This window comes from Podarcis bocagei (genome assembly GCF_964188305.1).
Source record: "Podarcis bocagei genome assembly, chromosome: 4".
NCBI lineage: Eukaryota > Metazoa > Chordata > Lepidosauria > Squamata > Lacertidae > Podarcis > Podarcis bocagei.
In genome coordinates this window covers 40,250,421-40,271,917 of record NC_138128.1, presented here as the reverse complement: position 1 = coordinate 40,271,917, position 21,497 = coordinate 40,250,421, and the positions used below count along the sequence as shown (strand labels likewise).

Here is a 21,497-nt window from a genome sequence, read left to right as displayed (position 1 = left end):
AGCAGTTCTGAGTGTTGGGCTGAGAGATATCCCTGCAACCCAACCTTGAGGAAGTTATGGGCACAATAGCTGAATAGCAAATGTGCATAAAGGGATCATCATAAAAAGGCCCTAAGATCCTGTTCTTTTGGCACTGTGTTATCCCTCTTTTTTATTTTGGCTGTTAATTGCCAGAGTACTATTAAATTGGATTGTGTGTGCTGTAGAAACAGAGTCTCAACAAACATGCATGTAGCTATACCCATTTTTCTAAAAAAGGCTACTGGAGCTTTGAATACTGAAGCAGCTGAGATTATTTTAACAGTTTGAGGAACCACTTGAAATTTTATTTCCTTACTGTTTATTGTTTCAGCAAATGAGCTGCGTTGCCTAGGAATTTTTGTCAGCTGGAAATACATGTTGAGTGTAGCAACTTGCCACTGCCATGTGCCCCCTAATTTTTGTTTAGTTTACATATAATCCATACCCTACTTTTCCGCCTTACTAAATACCAGCACCAGCTACATCTTAGGACCATCCTTGAGGAAGGGGGGTGGGTTTGCGATATGAGAAAGAGGCATATTTAGAAATAAGCATTTTCGGTCACGTGCTTCCTTCCTCCCTTTCTGTGGAAGAAGCCTGCTCAGGCTCATTCGTTACATAATATATGCTTAAAATTGTCCTCTCTGATTATTTTCAATGTTTACCTTAATAGTGGTCACCATGAAAATAGGTTAGTAACCTAACAGAGAGTGAAGAGGTGCAGACTCCAAATGCCATGTAATACGTAAGCCCAAAGGAAGCACATACCCTCTTCAGCTTTGCAACACAAGCACGCTTACATCAAACATAATTCCTGCTCATGTACATGAATCTATACGTGTGCATGCTTGCACAATTTACTGATTTGAGAGAAAGGACTTTGTGTGGTTCCAAAAACTCCTGAGAGAGTGTGTTTGCAGTGTCCCAAAGAATAAAGTAAAGGTCAACCATGTACATACTTCCCACTGAAATCAAAAGCATTTTCGGAGCCACCAAGTTCTAGACACTGCAGGGCTTTGGGGTCTCTCCCACAGAATCAAATCCTGATTGTAAACATCTCACATCAACCGTCCATTGTCCTAAAGTTCTCCTAGAAAGCAGATCTCCTTATCTCTAGTTTCTGCTGGAATCCTTCTGCTGGTAATATGGCACAGAACATGGGAACCTTGGCTTGGACACTCTTCCTATATTTATATAACAACAAGTTTTCATTTTCTATTAAACTGTTGGTTTGTTTTTGTTAAAAAAAAAGTTGTTGCAGAACTAGTTGGACATAAATGTCCCAAGTCCCTCCCAACGTTCTTTCCTACATAGAAAACTGGAAGTCCAGCCAAGGATCAACATTCCTGGCTACAGGATAGTGCTGATGGTCTCTTTAGGGACCCTTGTGCTAGGCAGGGATTTCAGATATTCCAGGTGCTTCTTTGTGTCCTCTTGGTTGTGCCGAACATAGTACACCACATAGCTGATGACTAAAGTAAACCAGCTGAACATGGTAACAAACATGGCGACATCTGTGGTTTTCTGGTGCATGTTGCAAAAGTTGATGCCCGAATCGAGGATATGGAGCAGTGGTTTCCCAGCATACTCCTCTTGCACAGATGTCTGGCAGGTGATCTCGTTGACTGAATCGGGGTCTAGTTTCACTTCCCACAAGACTTCCTGCAGAGTACATTCACAGTGCCAGGGGTTATTGGACAGGCGGATCATGGCATTTAAGTTGACCAGGGCTTCCTTTGGGATCCTCTGGATGTGGTTGCCAGAGAGGTCAAGCAGCCGCAGGCCATCGGCAACCCCTTTGAACGCTGCAGAATCAATCTTCTCAATGGCATTTTTGGAGAGGTCTATCTCCTGCAAGTGGGCGAGGTGCCTGAATGTGCTGTTAGGGACAGAGGTGATCTTATTGGCATCCAGTTTCAAAAACATGGTGTCCTTGGGAATATCTTTTGGAATTTCATCTAGGTTGCTAGCACTGCACAGAACAGCTGTGGCTCCCGAGTAGTTGGTGCACTGGCACTGGTCTGGGCAGGAGGTACAACAACCGGAAGGGGCGCAGAAGAGGAGGCAGAAGAGGGCTTGAGACCAGAACAACAGCGCAGGCCGAGATGCTTCAGCTGCTAGAAACATGCTGGTCATCCAGTCAGGAGTGTGCAGTCCTGCATGGCTGCAAAGGCAAAGTAAGGCTCTCTCAAAATCTTTTGAACTAGGAATTCCTACCATCACACACCAGCCCCCAGCTATCTGTAGAGACATAGGTCCGGCCCAGCCATCTGCTCCTCATTCATTCCTCTTGTCTTCCAGAGGTGGGTAAGCAACCCAAATCAGTGCCGGATTAAACCCTGTGGAGGCCCCTAGGCAGTCGAAATCTTGGGGGGGGGGGAGAGACCCACACTTTGAACTAAGAAAGCTTGGTTGTAATTTTCTTTCAACATCAAATGAATATTATTTTGACCCATTGCTGTAGGGCCCATAAGATGGTGCTTACTCTGCCTATTTGGTAATCTGGCACTGATCACCACAGGGAAGACAATAGGAATAGGTTTTTCTAGGATTCATGATTCTCCGGTTCAGTCTAAGACAGCCGACCAAGCACCTGCTGTCCTACAAAGTTTGAGGACATGTTACAAATGCATGTTACGAAGGCCTGACAGCCAGCCAGCCTTCCTTCCTTCACTGGAACTGTAGCCTTTTTAGCCTCCTTCAGAACCATGGACATGGGCGGGGGACACACAAACAAATGACGGCAGAAGTTAGCCCATATGGCCTTGGCAAATACATGCTCCCAAAGCCACATTGGGTGAGATTAGTACAAACACAGGTCTGGTACCAACAGTGGAAGCAGGAGGCAGGGGTGCTTAACTGGTTTTGGATCATAGCTGAAGAGGACTTTAAAGATAATCTAGATATTGGTGTTCTTCCATTTAGAAAGGGCAGGGGACACGCGAATAAATCCTGTTTTACATTTGAATTACATTTTACAGGCTACAATGAAATGTGTTCTGACATTTGTATTGCACTGTCCATTGTAATGTTTTTTTATGTGAGCAATTTTCTGTGTGGCAGTTTAACTGTCGCTCGGGGCCTTAACTGACACCTATGAAGAAAGGTTGGTATTAGAATTCCTAGTATGCAAATAAAGGGTTGAATGTACGCACATTTTGATTGGTGGGTGAAGGTTTAGAACTTTCAGTTAAACACAGTGTGATTGGCTGGAACTGGAATGGAAGGGCCAGAAGAAGTGCATATAAGGTCGGCTGCTGGTCAGTGGTTAGTTAGTTGGCTGGAGGTGCATGGTGTCTGTGGAGTCAGCCAAAAGGAAGAGACAAAACCAGAGGAAGAGGATTGGATAAGAGGAAGGAAGACCTGAGAGGCAGGTAGAGCGGTTTGGTGGATGAAGGACAGTGGAATCATTTGGCTTAGGCTGAATAGAAAAGGGGAGAACCTGCCAGCAGCACTGAAGGGAGAAGGGAGAAGCAGCTTGAAATGCTAGACTCTGGTGACTGGCAGGAGTAGTGAGGGAAGATTCTGACGGCAGTACAGCAAGACAAACCAGTACTTACACAGGTTAGAAAAAAGGATTGGAAAAAAGTCCTCCACTACAGTGTTGGTGGAGGTTAACTTGGGTGGAGAGAACAGAAGGGCAATTTGGCAAAAGATTTTTATAGGGTAACTAACTGCTTCCTAAAAGCTGTCTTCGCTTAACATTATAGTTGGATATAAGCTGTTTATATTTAAACTGACAGTAACAACAAAGCATATACTACAGTACTATTTTGAAGTAACCAGCTAAGTTTGTGCACTTTATAATCTTGTAGGTCATAAAGGTAAAGTACCTTTGTTAAATGTAATATCTGTATATGACTAGCTTTGTAACATGCCTATCCCCCAACATTACTGGGGTACTGGTAAGTTAAGGGTTCAGACAAAGTGAGCGAGCGAGACTGAATGAGCAACAATGGAATGAGGGGTGGGTTTTGTTATTATAGATTAAGTAAGGAAATGCCCTGCCCTCCTTTCCTCCACAGGTGGCAAGAAGGAAATGGGCCTTCTCCCCTGTTATCAGAGAGGTATTAACAACAGCATGCTTCTGCCACATCCATTTAACCAAAGGTTTTCCCAGTAATTAACGCTAGATTCTACAATCATGTATTTTTCTGATATTTGTATTTTTCAGAATAGTTTTAATGTATGCAGGAGCAACCAATGCTGTGGCGCCAATCACCATCTGGGCAGCAGCAACACTGCCAAGTGTGGCAGCAGGGGGGCAGTGTTTCAACCTTACCACTGTCTTGTCCCATTCAGGTAAGTGGCAGCACCACCCCACCCATTCCTGAATATGTTTTACAGTGTTAACTGCTTTGAGATTTTCTTAATAATAGTAAGCAATATAAAAGTACTTTAAAATACATTAAAATAAATAAAATGTGTACCCTCTGCAGAGGGAAAAGCAGCTGTGGAGGGCAATGTGGAGTGGAGAAGTGATGAGTTTGAAAGGGGTTAGGCACTCCCTTAACCCCTACCACACCTCTGCTTTAAAAAGCGTACCCTTCAGAAGTATTTTTTCCTCAATGAAACCAGGTCTATCGGGTTCGCCACATGCATTTGTACATAACACTCAAATATTTATTTGAATCGTGTTCAGAATATATTACCAACTTCGTATGGCTGTTGATAAAATGACCCCAATTTTTAAAAAATCAAGACACTGAAAACTGCATAACCGATGGCCATTATTGTTGCTGTTGCCTTTATCAATCCATGCCTCAACCTATGCTACTCATAGCCCATTCTACACCACAAATTTGTATCAGTTTTATACAAGCTTAACTATGATGGATGGGAACCGTAGTCTGGGGAAGGGTACTTACAATTCTATGACATCTCTAAACCTTCACTCATAGAACTACAATCCCCAGAGTTCCCCGAGGAAAGGAAATGACTAGGACTGCTACACTACAGCTTAAGTCTGTAGTATAAATATGCCCTGCTAGTGGCCAGCTGGGATCTAGAAAATTGAAGTTATTTTGCATTTGAACATCAGGACATTATGGGGTGTTGATGCCCAGCTGTATGTATCCTGTTATGGATCTCAGTCTTCGACTGTAGTGATGATGACGATGGTGATGATGATGATAGAGGAGAAATCCCCTCTATCTCCGGGAGAATCCCGCTGCTTCCCCCCTCCCTTGTCCTACCTAGGAACGTTTTCAGCGGCGGCGCTCCTTTCCCTTTAATAGATGCGTCGTCGAGGGAATTCTGACAGGCGCAGCTTTTCCAAGCTGGGCAAGCGCCGTGACATGACAAGAGGCATCTGCTGCTTTCCCCACAACTATTAAAGGTACATGAGTCATAACGCCCAGAGGTTTGGCCATCCCTGCTGTAAGCCCAGCAGGGAAAGAGGCTGATCTCGCCTTTCCCTCCAGGCGATGCGAATATGACACTAAAGATCTCGCTGCAGCATCCGCCCACACGGCGCTTCTCAGACTTCCGAGCACGATGCCCGCAGTGCAAAAGCAGCCCGGATCTCGGAATCCCGCTTTGCAGGGCTCCGAGAGCCTCGCCAACACTGCTTTAACTTAGATCGCTATGGATCCCATCCATCCTGCAGATCCGTCCCCGTTAAACCCACCGGCTGGCCCTCCGCGGCGCACACCTCCCTCCCTTCCCCAACCTGAGGATGGCGTGCAGGCGCGTTACCTGAGCTGAGGTCACTGGAGCCCACCGGACGCGACTGTGCCAAGTTTCTCCCGCGCCACCAGCGCAGCGCCGCTCTCCTGGCCACGCCCTTAGTCGAGGGGGCAGGCGCAGCCCGAGGTGGCGGCACCGCGGCGAGGACTTGCAGCCCGCTTGCGCGCAGGACTTGTTGCTGCCATTCTCTCGCCTTCCTCCCAGTCGCACACAAAGCCGTTCATGGGGGCTGCCGGCTGTACTGTAATTGGATAGCGCCTGCTTGTCACCGACAGCCTGGAGGGGGGCATCCTTGGATTTTTTAAAGGGGCAGCTGCCGCTCAGGCAGAAGGGAGGCTCGCCTTGCCTCGCGCTCACAGCCATATTGCGCTTTTACGCATTTGGAAAGCAGATCCGGGGAGGCCAGAGAAAGCCGCCAGTCCTTGTTGCGTCTGCTGTCGAGCCGCCGGCTTGGGTCTCGCTCCGAACGCCGCTTTTATTAGCTACTAAAATGCCATCTGTGAAGTTGCATTTCAGTCCTCGTGTTGAGAAACAGTGGCATGGGATGGGGATCTCGCGTCTGCGCGCACGTGGCACATGCATACCCGGCATGTGTTTGCAGGCGCGCCTCCCGACACCAGGGAAAGGTCCACGACAAACGCCGTAGGGCGAGGCCCGTTTGTCTGGCCCAAAGACTTAAAAGGTCGTACAGTAATTTATAGGCACTTACTACCATTCTACGTAATAGAACTTTGGTTGCAAGTCCGCGGCGGGAAGGGATCCACACACGTGTGTTCGGATGTGTAGGGAATTTTGAAAGGGAAAAACCTTTATGGAAACTGTCTGGCGCCTGAGGCCTGGAAGGACTTCTCATTCTGTATACTGCAGTTAAGCCTTTTTAGATGGGCTGAGAGATGTCAGTGTGGTCAGTAGGCTCCTGTTCAGAGGCCCTTTGCTGTATAGCCGCCACATTACACAATATTTCTGGATCTCACTTAAAAATATGCAGTGTGCAGTATACCAGGCCAGTTGTCATTTTCAAAACTGCACTATTTGGAAGCTGTAGATTTGATTCAGTATCAAAATTGTATTTGTATACTGCTTTTGTTTGTCCATTTTCAACATTGCAACACTACCAAACTATTCACTGGTCACAGGTGTTAAAATGTTGTTGCCTAAAATCTACAAGGGAGGTCATACTTTTGAGCTTCCCATAGGCAACTTGTTGGCTTTCGTGAGGCCAGGATGTTGTATTAGATAGGCCTTCAGAGTGCTTTTTGCAAGAGTCTTTGTATGTTCACACACTTAAACCCACCTTATGGCATAGGTGTAACCAGGATTTATTGGGGGGGGGGGCAGAACACACACGTGTCTTGTTCCAGAACTAAGCTACCTGCAACACAATTGGTCAGTTCATAAAAGCCATGTGTATCACTCATCACTAGAATGCACCACATCATCATCCAAGTGACCTCAGCAAGCATTTCAATTTCAAATATTCTGATTAAAATACAGTGGTACCTCAGGTTAAGTACTTAATTCGTTCTGGAGGTCTGTTCTTAACCTGAAACTGTTCTTAACCTGAAGCACCACTTTAGCCAATGGGGCCGCCGCACCGCTGGAGCACGATTTCTGTTCTTATCCTGAAGCAAAGTTCTTAACCTGAAGCACTATTTCTGGGTTAGCGGAGTCTGTAACCTGAAGCATATGTAACCCGAGGTACCACTGTAACTAAAAGTAGAAATAAATAATTTACTTGATTTTAGGGGGGCAGCTGCGCCCCTCCCCCAGCTACGCACATGTCTCATGGACTCAATTTTAAATTGGGCCTTTGAAGCCTGGGTATTCTAAGAAAAAAAATGAGTGCAATCAAAGGTGTAATTTTAGGCTGAATGCACTTACCCATTCCTGTGCACAAGTGTTTCTGCTGTAGAGTGACCTCTTCTCCCAACTGCCACCTTAAAGGACATGCATACATAGCTCCAAACTGAATGCTGATGGTTTTTCAAGCACCTGTTTGTCTTGTAGTTTTCAACCACTTGGTTTATTTCAAATTTGTTTAAAACTTTAAAGTTGGTCAGCACTTTACTATTAAAAAAGCACTTTAAGATGGAAGGAATGGCTTTGTTATTTGCATGAGCCAGTCAGTAGTAATAAATAAGCATGTGCAAATAAGGCTTTTATTGAAAACCAAAACAGGATTACTCTGAGCTTGATGTGGGGTATACTATGGAGGGGGACATGCACAGTAGGTTATCTGAATCCTCCAGATGTGTGTCCATAGTGGTCTCACTGCTAAAATTATATCATTTGGTCACAACATATTCACGTTTCATATTCTCTGGGACCAGCCCATCAATACAATTCTATTAAAAACATGTCTTCAAGTTCTGTCTCTTTCATGAACCTTCCCAGATTTGTCTCAGGCTTTTAGAATATTTCTACATAAAACAAGAAATCTGCAAATGAATGGGAGATCAAACTACTTTGCAACAGATTAACAGAGAGAGTAAAGCTATTGAGGAAAAACTAGCTGCAGTCTTGACAGTGTATTATACAATCTTCCCACCTATAAATAAAAAGCAGCAGCATTAATGGAATCTCTGGCATGGATATATCAACACTTGGCGAAAGCACAGCTTTTTATTAAGCAGCAGCAGACCAATGTGAGGCATAAGCATAGAATCCATTAGCACCATTGGACTAACATGAAATATCAAGATGCCCCAATATTAAGGTGAGTATGAGGAAGAATGTGAAGTAGGAGCACTACAGTCCAGAGAAAATTCAGAAGCAAAAACATTTCAGTAATGGCATTTGAAGCAGTTTCTTCTAATTAATTTTACACATAATGGATTAGTGGTATCTTACAAAGAAGGATTAGACCAGCACCATTTGGAATTGTGAAAATGCTCATGGGAATACTCTTTGTAAAATGTTGTTTCTGTGTAATGAGTACTTGTGAGCAGGGACCATCTAGTCACTTATGCATTGCCAAAAGAGAGGGAAAACAAAAAGGATTTGTCTGTGCAAATTACCTCCATTGAAACAAATGAGGTTCGTAGTGTTGTTGAAAAAGAATTCAGAGTGTATCAGAACACTAATAGAACAGATTACTGGGAATTAGTATCTCTGGCCATAGTTCACTGTGTAGTAATGTTTCAAGTAACTTTTACATGATTTAAATTACACAAATGGAAATTTATTGAATGCGTAACGCAAGCTAAGCTTATGATATTTGGGGAACATTTTCCTTTTTTTACCTGAGGCTAAATCCAGAGTTTACTATTACAGCAAGAAATTGTTACTAATATTAATTACCATGCTGTGGCATAGATTGTGGTCACATTCTTTCAGTAACTCTTCAAGCTAAGGTTGCCATATTTCAAAACGTGAAAATCCAAACACAAAAGTTCCGACATGGGTTGCCATATGTCCAGATTGTCCCAGACATTTCAGTGCTTTCTGCCCAGTTTCCGACTACCATATTCCAGAATTCCAGACACATGGCAACCCTACTTCAAGCAAACTATTTAATTTAGGCTTTGAACTCAAATAAATTGACTTTACGTTGAACTCACATTGACTTCACTTGCACCAGTCTTTTAGATCTGGGGCATCATGGTGCCATCTTGTTGGACTACAGTTCTCATTGTTCCTGACTACTGGCCATACTGGCTAAGGCTGGTGGGACCTGGAGTCTGGCAACTTCTAGAGGGCACCACATTCACTAACCCTTGCTAGGTAAGGCCCAACAGCTTCTAGCATGAAAACATAGAAATGGTAAGTTGCTGCAGTTTTGTACGTTATTGTTTTTAAAGCTGAGAGCCTGGGCCTCTCGAAGCACAGTCAATTTGCCCCATAAATAAGGCAGAATAAGACTGAATATATTCCTGAAAATATGGAGAACTAAAAAGAGGAGTGTATTAAATGCAAGAGAACTGTAAGCAATGCAGACAAAGCTGTGTGCATCCAAATGGCAGTACAGGATCCATTAAAGAAAACATGGAGCTTTGTGCCTTTTTAGCACCCTGGCTAAAGGCCTATACTTAGAGGTAAGTTTTATTATAGTGGCTATTAGCTAAAACAGAAACAGTTATGTTCAGAGATGATGCATCTGATTGCCAGATGCTGGAACCAAATATCTGGGAAGCTATCTTCATCTTGCACTTTTTATTGGAAATCAACTGTTGGATTATTTGGACCTTGGTTTGATCCAGGTAGGGCATTTTAGATTCTTATGGATGACTGTGACATGACCCAAGAGAGCATGGAGAAAAGTAATTTGATTCAAAGACTGCACTCAGATTCAGCACAAGAATCAACACACTATCAGCTAGATGGCAAAACAGTGAACACAGAATCAGAAAATGGGAAAACAGTTAAGAAAATTCAAATGATGTGGGTGCCTTGAATGAACAAACTAAGTTTTAATTATGTCAACATCTGATGCAATTTAGCTATCAGCCTACTTGCAAATTGAGAAGACAATTAGTTTTATGTTGCAGTAGAACAGGGGTGAGGAAACTTATTTCAGCCCAAGAGGCAGATCTGAATTTGGCCAGCCTTTTAGGGGCCACATTCCTGTGGTGGGTGGGGCAAAATAAAAGCTACCAAAAAGGAAACACATGTACAGTATCTCCATTCCCTACCATTGTCAGAAACATACATGTATCAGACATGAAGGCATACGGTTCTCACTCACTTCCCTCAACACTCTCTTATCCACCCTCACTCTATTGCTGCGGTGGGTGGAAATGCTGCCTTTTACTTTTAAGCACACAATTTATCTCTATGCACTGTGGAACTTAGCACTAAAATTGGAGATAAGCCCTTAAGGAGCAGGCAGAGGGATCTCTTATCTCCATAAAATGACATGGGGTGATTGGAAGGGCAGGGCTCACTGGGACAGGCTTGGTGGGCTGGATTGTGGGATATGGTGGGCTATATTTGCCCCAAGGTTCAGAGATTTCCCATTACTGGAGTGAAAGCTCCTGTAATTTCAGTTGAAAAGAGCCTGGAGACTTTATAAAATTTTACCCTGCAGGGCCTAGGATCAACAGTGTAGAAAGCCCATGTGATGTCATGGTTAGTGTGTTGGACTAGGACCTGGGAGACCAAGGTTCAAATCCCCATTCAGCCATGAAGCTTACTGGGTGACCTTGGACCAGTCACTGTCTCTCCAGTAATAATAATAATTTATTATTTATACCCCGCCCATCTGGCTGGGCTTCCCTTCACATAACCTACCTCACAGAAAAGGAGAGGGAAGAGCCATTTGCACCAACTTAAGCTCCTTGAAGGAAAAGGTAGTATATAAATGTAAAACAGTAAGAAGCCTTGTGCAGAGGTTCCTTCTGCCTTGACATATCTCCACAGCAAAGAACGGATTTGGTTATACCTTTTAAAAAAAACCCCAGTGTCAGAATGAATTTCCAGCCTCAACTTGGCCAGAACTGCATTGATGAAAGCAAAGCAATAGGTAGCAGTGGAAGAGCCGCCTTCTCTTAACCTTGGCAAACACTAATGCCTGGTTCAGAGATGCTTCTTCAGCTCAGTATGCCAAAGACTTATCACGGAACAACATCAGACCTGTGAATTGATCTACTGAAAGCTGATAGTCTTCTGCTTGCGACAAATTCCTAGCTCCAGAGTCTTTGGGAAATGGCTTGTATGCTGGACACAGGACTACTTTTTCCAAAGGCAGCATTGATGAGAGGACATGCATCTTGAAGGCAGTGCAGCCGGCTCTTTCCATTACCTAACCAGAACCTCTTTCCATTACCTAACCAGTGATCCTAACCAGAATCAGGCCCCACTGCACTGCCTACTTTGCAGATTTAGAATGCCATCCTGAGCGCTAGGATTATCTGTATCGGTTGCAAGATACATTGTTAGCCAATGGAACAGCTGAAAAGGAAATCCAGTGCCCCAGCAGCCCTGCTCCAGGAAGAACAACAAAAGAATGCTCTGCCCCTTTTCCTTCTATGGGCAAATACTAACTGTTATTCAAGGGCCAAGATTACATTGCTTTCTACAGTCGTTTTGTGAGGGTCAGCTGAAGTGTTATTCTGCACACAGGAAAAAGAAAATGCACAAAGAAAATCACCAGAGGGGAAGATGTCAGTCAGGTTTTGCTGCATTTTTAAAGAGCTGAGAGAGAAATGGGAGGAAGACTAAGGGTGATGGTCCTGTGTCCTCAGTAGTATGCCCCCAGGAGGACACATGCTTTCTGCAGGAGTTCTTTGTGGTTCACATAAAGCGGGATTCTCTTATCCACAACCTGCCACCGGACGGTCGCCTCCAGATCACAGCCCTGGAGAAACTGCAGAAAGAAACCCCAAAAGGAATATAGGTTACTGTCAGCTTCCTATCAGCCTCTCGCAAGCCACAGTCACAGTCCAAGTGATATGGATAGATTCTCTCAGAACCATCAATACATCTACTAACAGGGGTCTACCGAGTATTAAAAGAACCTGTGGGAAATAGTCAAAACAGGCACTCTTGGGGCCTGCTCCACTTCTTCCTACTTTGTGCTATATATAGCACTGTGCTTTGCATCTGATTACACCAAGGTGTGCTGAATATTCCTGATTACAGCCCTCAGGAACTGCAATGCAATATTTTAATTACAGAGTAGTATTAGGTAATTATCTCTCACACACACTCAGACGCATACATGCACACACAGAGAACCACCTCTCTAATATCTGCCCATTCATTTCTTCCAGTGATTTCTTTTTCTATGCCCTCAGCATCGTCTTTCTTAAGCTTCCCACATATTTTCACTTGGCACCATGCCCATTCTGATGCTTAAAATTCAAGGAGCTGCCCTTTCTCCCTCTTCTTACACAGCAAGATTTCATGCCATGGTTTCTGCAAAACCTGTGGCTTTCATCCCACTACCTCTAGAGGAGAATTTTGTGGCATAAGGGTAATAAACTGAATTATGGCATGTACCGAATTCATACGCTTCATCTCCACATCATTATGCTCTTCAAAGTGCACACTAATGGCCACCGTTTCTATCCAGGCATTGTCTGTGTTCCTGGGGTCATCCACGTATCCTTTGTATACCTAGAAGTAGAGGTGAATGAAGGGTAGATGGAAAAAGAGAAGACATAATGTATGGACTCTTCCTAAAGCTGGTGATCGTTATGTTCTAAAGATCTCTCCAAATGATTGAGGTGAAGAGTAGATATTAAAGTAGCTTTTCCAAGGGCATGGTGGCTTTGCTCCTTTATTAAAGAAAATACAAGTCAACCAAAGTGCCCAAGGATGGAAGGTTAGTACCAGACAGCAATTAGATTTCATCAGACTCCTACAGCTACAACTACCAATTCAAGCTTACCACTTGTTTCCTCCATCTTTCTCTTCCGCACCGTGTCTGTGTCAGCTTTCCATACTGGGCCTTGTAGGGAGGAATCACTGTGTGGATCTCGGGTTAAGGGCTCATGGGAAAGCATGACAGAGTCTACTCTGCTTCATCACCCCAGCCCACAGATGTGATCTAAGACAGCAGTTGAGGAGTGTATGACCAGAGGAGTGTCCACAGGAAATTACAAAGTACTGGTGAATTGTCTGGAGCCTGAAACCTCCTCTTCATTTTTAAAACACTATTGATTTAAGACTATGTCATGTGCCCATTTGGTGCATCATGCCCCAAAGCCTAATGGAATGTAGTTCCCCACCATCTTCTCCTACATTATTTTGGGAATGGGGCAAAGGGGTTCACTGACAGTGCCCTTGTTTCTGTCAAGCCCCATTGGTGCTCAAAGTACCTCTGTACCCTGATTCAGCAATTTCTGAAATTGTGGCCAGAATTCCCGTCTTAGGATCCGCTTCAGCTTCTGTGGCAAAGCTTCCCCTGGCTCTAAAGATCCCTGGAAGAAAAATCAAAACATTACTTGGTGTAAGAAGCAGATAAGCTTCCAAGATACTAGGCCAAAAAAGCAGGAGTTTCTATCTGGTTTCCAGCTGGCAAACTTTTCTTGGAGTCCCATGAAAGTATGCCTTTCAAGTGAATGAGTATTACAGTCAAATCTTGGAAACTCAAACAAGAAAGCTAGAACCTCTGGCTTGAACTTTTAAGAACCAATCAGACAAAAGATGCACCTAACACAGCAATCAGTGGGAGCTCACTGGCACAAGGCTAAGAAAGAAGGTCAGCTTAACATAGTTTTAGTGCCCTATTGTTTTATAAAAGGCTTTTTAGGTTTGGCATTTTCTATGGCAGAACCCCTGGAATGCAGGGGTTTAGCAGTTCATGTAATTTATCACTCTGACTTTAATAAAACCTTGGCATACACCTCCCTTCTTCAGATATGGGCTAGATGTGAAGAAATATAACTACTTACCCCAGGCAAAGCCCATTGATCCGAAAAGGGGAATTTTACTATTAAGACTTCCAGCATTTTCTTTAAGCTTTTTCTATAAATGGATCCATCCACATTCCTCCTCCACCTACAAACACCATAGAGAAAGATGTTACAGAGTATTATCCCATGGTTTTGAAGATACTTGATACAATGACTTTGAGGCAGCTATGCAGATCTGGGTCTGGACATTGTCTGGATGGAAGACCACATGGGAACCCAACATATGCCGCCTTGAATTGTGTAATGGAAAAAAGACAGGATATACTGTAGCTATCATTCTTTGTATACATGCATCTTAAAAAATGATAGTGAGAAGTCTCTCCACCACAGCTACTGTGATGGACTTCTCTGGTGCCTGTGAAGTGTTCTCAGCTTCAAATACAATTTCTTTGACATAGTTCCCGGACACAAGGACAAAACGCTGCTTTTGGAAGCAAGAAAGTGTCTTCTGAAGCAAGGAAGCTATCTGCAGCCCACATGACCTGCATCAGTCAGTTTTCAGGCTAGGGACATCCATGTTTCTTTTCCTGGCCTGTTGTTGTCATGGATACAGCACTTACTCCTGCAACGGCGCTGCATTTATCAGCTGAGGCTCAAAAGTGCTCTGAAAATAGGCAGCGCACTTTACAGTATTAACTTGTGAAAAGCAGACTGCTTGTGGATGAGTACAAGTCTGAAGTGAGGGGGGGAAATGCATCTTGCTGCTCTCAAAATGAACCTGGTGAAATTGCCCTTGATTGGAACCAAGAACTGAGGAGTAAGAACAGGCTCCTGGTATGGTAACATTTCATTTATAGCTTATTTTGTGGTTTCTCACACAGTCCAAAGCTACCAAATTAGAGTAGAAGACTACACTTATAGGGATGAGAAATGGCACTCTGCTATCTACTCACCGTGTCACAACAGGGTGAAGAGCATGATTTGGTCCAAAGAACCGAAGAATACCTTGGCCCTTCAGGCCTGTCCTTCCCATGGGATTCCTATAAAAATATTAAAAGAACTATGTTGATGCTAGTGTGATGTGGGCACCATAATGAAGATTCCCACTCTTGTTACCAGACTCACTCACAGTGGCAGGCCGTCCTCAATAAGATAGGTGCCATGGAAGCTCTGTCTGTTGATATCTCCATCCATACTGTTGAAGTTTATCCTTGAAAGATTCTCTAAAGAGCTGAAAGACAGGGACAAAGCTTTCATCTCCGCAACATGTTGAGTCAATGAAAATCAAACCCAAAGTAGTTTACCAGTACAATGAAATACAATCACTAGAAGATGGGTGGCATAAACAGAGGAAGAAAGAGCAAAAACAGTACAGATACAGTGTGTGTATGTTTCTGACTCTCTGAGGACATACATACTCTTTCAGGAAGTCAGGTGAAGCATTCTCCTGCCTTTCTGCACTGTAGAAGGGAGGGTTGTAGATCTCAAACTCTACCTGTCAGGGGGAAAGGATGTTTTAGACATATCTCAGAGTCTTCCAGAGCAGCACAAATTCACATTTCAAGCATGATCTATTAATAAGAACCCAGAAGAGTTCTTCATTTATGACTTCCCTTGTATCTAAATTCCGGAGTGTGTTTTTCTTTGTTTGGCAGCTCTGACAATACTCCCAGAGCTAATGTGCCACATGTTTTTGCTTGTTTTTTCCTGCTCTGTTGTGTTACTGTATGTTAGATATGATTGTTATTCATACTTTTATCTTGTTATGATCTTGTGAGCCACCATGAAAGCTTGTTAGCTTAGGGCAACATATACAATCTTAATAAACAAGTAAGTGTTTTCTCATGCATGAGCAATGCACCCATGGCAAAAACTGCACATGGGCTCTCTTCAAACCCCTCTTATTGTGCCAAGGGAAGCTGACAATATTGCTACCATCAACTTTCAGTGAAGGCTGAGCCCAAAGCCAATTCTGTTGGGGTGTGTGTGCACGCACACACACATTCTAATTGAAGTCTATAGGCATCATATATACACTACAAATATCTGTATCACCTCTCCATATACATTTTTTGCCAGTTTAATTGACATGGCTTCTCCTGTGTCAGAACTATAGAATGTGAAGGTATGGCAAATTCTTGCTTGAAATTTCTAATGCCCCTGTCCTCACAGAAGGACAGTTTGCAGGGTTCACTGGGGAGAGGTAGTGGCTATTAAACCATCTTAAGATTGTAATATAGCTCTTCTCTCAGTCATGCACAACCGTGGTCACATATAATGACTTATGGCATCATTCCTTCTTTTTTATATGAAACCATATCTTGCTCCCTAAGATATAAAGCTCCTACCTCCCAAGGCACCTTCTCATCTGGTACAGGAAAGCAGACAGCAGTGGAGCTGGGATACATGAGGTTCCTGGCGCTCACATGATATATGGTGTCAAAAGATTCTGGGACATCCTCTTCATGGCATTCCTTCATCTCAGGGGCTCTGCTAGGAACTAGGTCAAACAAGATGACTTCTTCACACTCCACATATTCAAACTGTGGATCTCGCCATGCCATGCTTTTGTGTCTCTATATTTTTGGAATTTATTTTATTTCCAGCCAACCAACCACTGCTGGAAGACAGTATTCTGATATACTCTTTTACTCAAAACTGGTTAGACTAAGGCAAATTCTATCACACTCATTGTCTACAATTCTGTTTGTGTAGTCTTTCCTCCTAATGAAACAAGTTTTCCTCGTACAGGTATAATTCAATTAGCAAAAAAAGTTACATTTCAGCATGTTATGTTAAGTGTTTTCCATGTTTTCTCAAGCTCCAAAAAGCAAGGAAATTACAGCAGTTAAGGGCCACACCTAACAGATGCATTATTTAGGTAATATGGTATGGTATCCTATTGAGCATCACCACTACCTTGGATCTGGATGGCTGTCAGTGGTAGACCTCAGTCCCAGATTTGTCTGTTTACTTAGGGTTGCCATACACCTGGAATTTCCTGGACATATCCAGAATACCGGACATATGGCAGCCCATGCCGGCAGTGCCGTTTTTGCCGATTACCCATAAAAATAGCTCAAAAATGGCAATTTTGTTTGCTATTTTGCCAAAATGCTCAACAACTTTTCTGTCCAGATCTTCACTGTTTGAAATATGATAGCGCTAGTTTACTAGAACTGACACATGGATAAATAATCAAAATTGCCATGTCCAGGGAAATTACTGCTCAGTATAGCTCAAACTAAGTTGGGCAATTGGCCCATCTCAGGTCCACTTCTTGTGACACATTTTGCACTCAGGTTCCAAAAACCAAGTAGAAAATACAGTACACACATTTCACTTCTGTTATGAACAATAGCATTTGTGTGTGCATGTATAATTCACAATGTTTCTCTTATAAAATACATGCAGGGGAAGCGGAAGGACAAATATGTCTGGAAAACCTGAAAACAATTCATGCTGTTCCCTCATAGAACTGTTGAGTTGGAAGGGACCACAAGGTTAATCAAGTCCATCTTGCTGCAATGTGGGAATATTTTGCCCAATGTGGGACTCCAGACCACAACCCTGAAAGTAAGAGTCTCATGCTCTACTGACTGAGCTATCCCAGCAGTCGTAAGTGATGAGTACAAAGCAGGTATATACCACAAGTATCGGAATCAAAATTTTATACATACATACATATATATATATATATAGAGAGAGAGAGAGAGAGAGAGAGAGAGAGAACAGTCCTCAGACTCATATTTGTAGCCAGACATACCTATGGTGGGGACGTCTTCTTCTGATCCAAACCCACTGCTTGACAGTGAGTGAACCACCCACCGCAGTGCCTTTGAAAACTGGAACATCTAAAAAGAAGCAGCCCATCAAACTTGTTAAGGCCTGTACTCATCGACCAGCACCTCTGTCCAGAAATGGGGGGAGGGAGGAAGAAGATAAGTCTGTTGAGTGAGTCTAGGTCCCAAAAAGGAACCTGGGAATGATCTTTTCTCCAATTTTGGTCCAGGAAACACATTGTTCATTCATGGATCTCCCTTCTTCCCTAGAGAACATCCTCTCCACTTAGATAAGGTTAATCATGTAGGTGAGCAGACAATTGGCCACATTTCCTCTGGCTAGTTAATGGCAGAAAGAAGCTGGCACTTAAGAGACTCCTCTGTAGGGAAACCTCTGTAATGCAGTGAAGTAATGTGGCTGACACAAGATAGGGCACCTGATCTTATTTTCTTCCCACCCTTTCCAGTTTCCTGACATTGACTGACAAGCTTCAGTTCACCCCATCCTCCTCATAAAGCCTTCAGCATTCTCCAGGTGGGGAAGCCTTAAAAGTCACCCCTCACCTGCTCTTCCAGATACGCCAACTTCTGCTCCACCAGGCCTGTCCTTTTCACTCGATCGAGGTCCAGCATTTCTACCAGCATATCCATTCTTGGGGGAACAAAATCAGTGTTAAGTGAGAGGTGCAGGCAGCATCCTACGGACAGCCACTGAGCCCTCAAAACTTGCCATTTAGGTGTATCATTTCTAGCTCCAATGAATGAGTAAGGATGTTTTTCTATGACTGTCCATGGGGATCACCTCTAAAATGGAGTGTGGGCTTATGACACTAATTTCCACAGTTAAGTGGTGTTCTAAGTCATGATGAACAAATAGCAGTAGGACAGGGTAGGGCAATGGTGAGGACTTCTGGCAGCTGCAAGGCCTTAAGAGCAGTATGCATGAGTGAAGTGCTAGCTACACCAGGTTCTTTTGAGTTGTACCCATGAGCAGCATACCCCATTGGTCTGGCATTGGTGACTACTTAGCATGGCAAGGATACCTCACCTTTCTGCAGTGTCACTGATCTTCTGTTCAGTGTTCTGCTTCTGTTGGGACTGTTGAATCTGCAGGTAGTTTTCCTTCATGTACATCTCCCAGGACAAGAGAGCTGCCTCTTCATTCTTCTCAAGCTTCTCTTCTGCAGATCAATCAAACAGAAGAGTCAGTGCAATGTACACAGTTCCCAGTTATGGAAGAGAAGAGGCAGATTGGCCATCCCTTGAATCCAATGTATATAACAATATTTTTTTATCTGATAAGATTAAAGCTGTTAATGTAGACATTCCCCTGTTGTTGCCTTTAAACATTCTATGTCACCCTCACGTGTCATGCATACCATAATGTCATAGGAGTAGGAATTACATGAAGAAAGGCACAGAGGAGACTGAGGTACCAGCCAGCCAAGTAACATTGCTGTTCTTTTCCAGGGTCCCCTAAGAGAACCAATGGCTCTGGTGTCCCTCGTTATAGCACATGCTTCAATCTCCTCCCTTCCAGTATTGATGAATGTCACAGGTCATCATAAAAATGGTCAGCAGTGATGGAGGGGGTACCCTCATATCATAACTCCAGTCAAGCTGACCCTGCAACACCCACTCTGCAAGGCCCCACCCAGCAGAGCTTCTTACTGAGTTGCTTATGCCGTGTGGCTGGCTTCCGGAGAATGACCCGCTTGATGAAGAGCTGAAGGTGGTTGAGAAGAATGAAGGGTGGTGGAGCAGGGGGCCTGCCATGGTACTCCTCAATCAGGTCATGGCGCTGAAACTTCCAGATTTGATCGGTGTGCTCCTGCACCTGCTGAAATGTGTAGCTGGGAGAAAAGAATACAAGAGTTAGCTCTGCCTCTCTGTGGTTGTAATTTATATACATATAGAGTACGGTGGTCCTCTCCTAAACATCCCATAAGTAGTGATGGAGGGGCAAAGTCTTGCAGAAGCACATCTCCATACTGAATAGTGGAGGCATCTTGCAGAGCAGCCTGCTACTATCCATTAATACTACCTCTGTTTAGCTGCTCAAGTGATGTCCTGAACTGGCCCATGCAGCCTCTAGTTGGGTTCTGTGCATGTTGCAATTTGGCAACCTGGGCTTGATGTAAATCACAAGAAGCTTAGTTGAACAAAGGGCAGTGACCATGACAGGCTTTCTAGGCCTGTCAGTCTCATTGTTGCTAGAAATGAACTAAGGGGAAAGAAATGTTAGAAGTTGGTGCTGAATGTAGAACTCACTTGAACATTGCAATGAGGAGATTGAGGAGAAGGATGTTGGTGAACAGCAGGTACAGGCAGAGCAAGATGACCGTCAGCCACTCAGGGAAGATGGGCTGTTGATTTGTCTCATTGTTTTCCGGGCACTTGGGCTTGTATGGGTCAGTACCATTTGGGCTGCACTGATCCGGGTTGAAGTTCACTCCTGCCATAAAACACAATGAACCTCAAAAGTGCTGAGCTGTTCCTGGAACAGGAAGTCCTCATCCTATTTTCTTGCCTGCTGAGAGTAATCTGAAATGCCATATCTATAACACAGAATGACAGACGTCAAGCTCTGTTTAGAGTTTAGAAAACAAAGTTTTTCGAAGGTATGGAATGAATGACTCAGTCCTTTACTGACTGATATGAAAGCAGGAGCTAATCTGAGAGGAGATTCACATAATCACACACTTTTCTTCCTTCCTCTGAGAAATGTTATTAAAGATGTGCTGCCAGTGAATTGCTGCCAGAGACATGTCACAGGAGCTCATCTCCTGGGGACCCTGTATTTGCTTGAAGTGCTATTTATAGCAGCAGCCTAAGAACAAGGGCTGAGAAACCCAGTGATGTAGCTGCCTTGGGACTAAGAAGCAAATATTGGTGCATATACTTCAGATGATACTTAATCAAACCAGAACTTACTTAACACAAGAGGAACCATTGGGATAATTTTATCACATGTAAAAGGTCAACAACACATGATAACAGCATGATGGTTGTTTATGCCAGAGCAGCCTCAATCAAAAGCATATTAGGTAGCCATATTTTTCTAAAAAGCTTGATTATCACATGTTTATTTAGTTAACGACTGCTTGCACTATTGCTTCATGTTTACTGTTTTTTACACAGTGCCCCCATGTGAGGTCAGGTCTGGGCCTATTGTGAGGTCAGGTCCAGGCCTGGAGCTGTTTGAATACAGTCAGCCCACAACTTACACGTTCCTGGGATTATGCCTAAAGCCAAATTTTGTATAGTCAAAACACATTGGGTTTGATGGCAGGTGGGGTTGCCAAAGTCTTTTTTCCCAGATGCTTGACTCCTTTCAATTTTCTTGGATTATTTTTTGCCAAACATATAAGTTATGAGCTTACTGTATACAGGCATCCTCCTACTTACATGGGGGTTACATTGTAGGCCCCCACATGCATAAGCAAAAATTGTGTAAGTGGGAAGCATCCTCCAAAAAGCCTCTAAACTTGTTTTTTCCTGCTCTTCTGCTCTCTCTCCACACAACTCTTCAGCTAGATTTGAAGCTCTGAGGGTGGCTGGAGGCTGCGCAGAAAAGAAGCAGCTACTGCTGCTGCCCTACCCTGTGTTTCAGCTGTTAAGTGGGGACTCTGAGCAGTCTAGACAAAGCCTCACTACATCTCAGATCTCTTTGGGACTTCCTTCGCCCTCACTGAAGTCTTCTTCAGGC

The 21,497-nt window shown here is 43.7% G+C and overlaps 2 protein-coding genes and 1 long non-coding RNA gene across 6 annotated transcripts in view; 1 reads left to right on the top strand and 2 right to left on the bottom strand.

Moving 5' to 3' along the window:
• Positions 1–848: 848 nt before the first annotated feature.
• On the bottom strand, positions 849–6,870 carry LRRC3 (leucine rich repeat containing 3). 3 transcript variants are annotated; one of them, XM_081192753.1, is made up of 2 exons: positions 5,719–6,870; positions 849–2,185 (listed from the first exon to the last, which is right to left on the bottom strand). In XM_081192753.1, exon 2 carries the CDS (start codon positions 2,155–2,157, stop codon positions 1,372–1,374), a length of 786 nt encoding a protein of 261 aa, XP_081048879.1. In that variant the 5' UTR covers positions 2,158–2,185; positions 5,719–6,870; the 3' UTR covers positions 849–1,371. The 3 variants fall into 3 exon arrangements, with proteins under 3 accessions (XP_081048879.1, XP_081048880.1, XP_081048881.1); XM_081192754.1 differs by lacking the exon at positions 5,719–6,870 and adding an exon at positions 5,217–5,312; XM_081192755.1 differs by lacking the exon at positions 5,719–6,870 and adding an exon at positions 2,994–3,110.
• Positions 3,208–8,288, top strand: LOC308586304. 2 transcript variants are annotated; one of them, XR_014007779.1, is made up of 4 exons: positions 3,208–3,585; positions 4,196–4,323; positions 5,259–5,359; positions 8,104–8,288. It is a non-coding gene; the product is annotated as an uncharacterized lncRNA (long non-coding RNA). The 2 variants fall into 2 exon arrangements; XR_014007780.1 differs by lacking the exon at positions 8,104–8,288 and adding an exon at positions 5,445–5,710.
• A 3,521-nt stretch (positions 8,289–11,809) lies between these two features.
• Positions 11,810–21,497, bottom strand: part of TRPM2 (transient receptor potential cation channel subfamily M member 2) — a 37,090-nt gene continuing 27,402 nt past the window's right edge. Inside the window, exons 22-34 of the mRNA XM_081192520.1 lie at positions 20,060–20,243; positions 19,460–19,641; positions 18,837–18,969; positions 18,353–18,440; positions 17,773–17,860; positions 16,355–16,506; positions 15,425–15,501; positions 15,136–15,237; positions 14,960–15,046; positions 14,046–14,151; positions 13,470–13,571; positions 12,649–12,765; positions 11,810–12,013 (exon numbers count right to left, since the gene is read on the bottom strand). Of these exons, the coding sequence (XP_081048646.1) occupies positions 11,888–12,013; positions 12,649–12,765; positions 13,470–13,571; positions 14,046–14,151; positions 14,960–15,046; positions 15,136–15,237; positions 15,425–15,501; positions 16,355–16,506; positions 17,773–17,860; positions 18,353–18,440; positions 18,837–18,969; positions 19,460–19,641; positions 20,060–20,243 (1,544 nt within the window). The 3' untranslated portion in view covers positions 11,810–11,887. The remainder of the gene's footprint in view (positions 12,014–12,648; positions 12,766–13,469; positions 13,572–14,045; positions 14,152–14,959; positions 15,047–15,135; positions 15,238–15,424; positions 15,502–16,354; positions 16,507–17,772; positions 17,861–18,352; positions 18,441–18,836; positions 18,970–19,459; positions 19,642–20,059; positions 20,244–21,497) is intronic.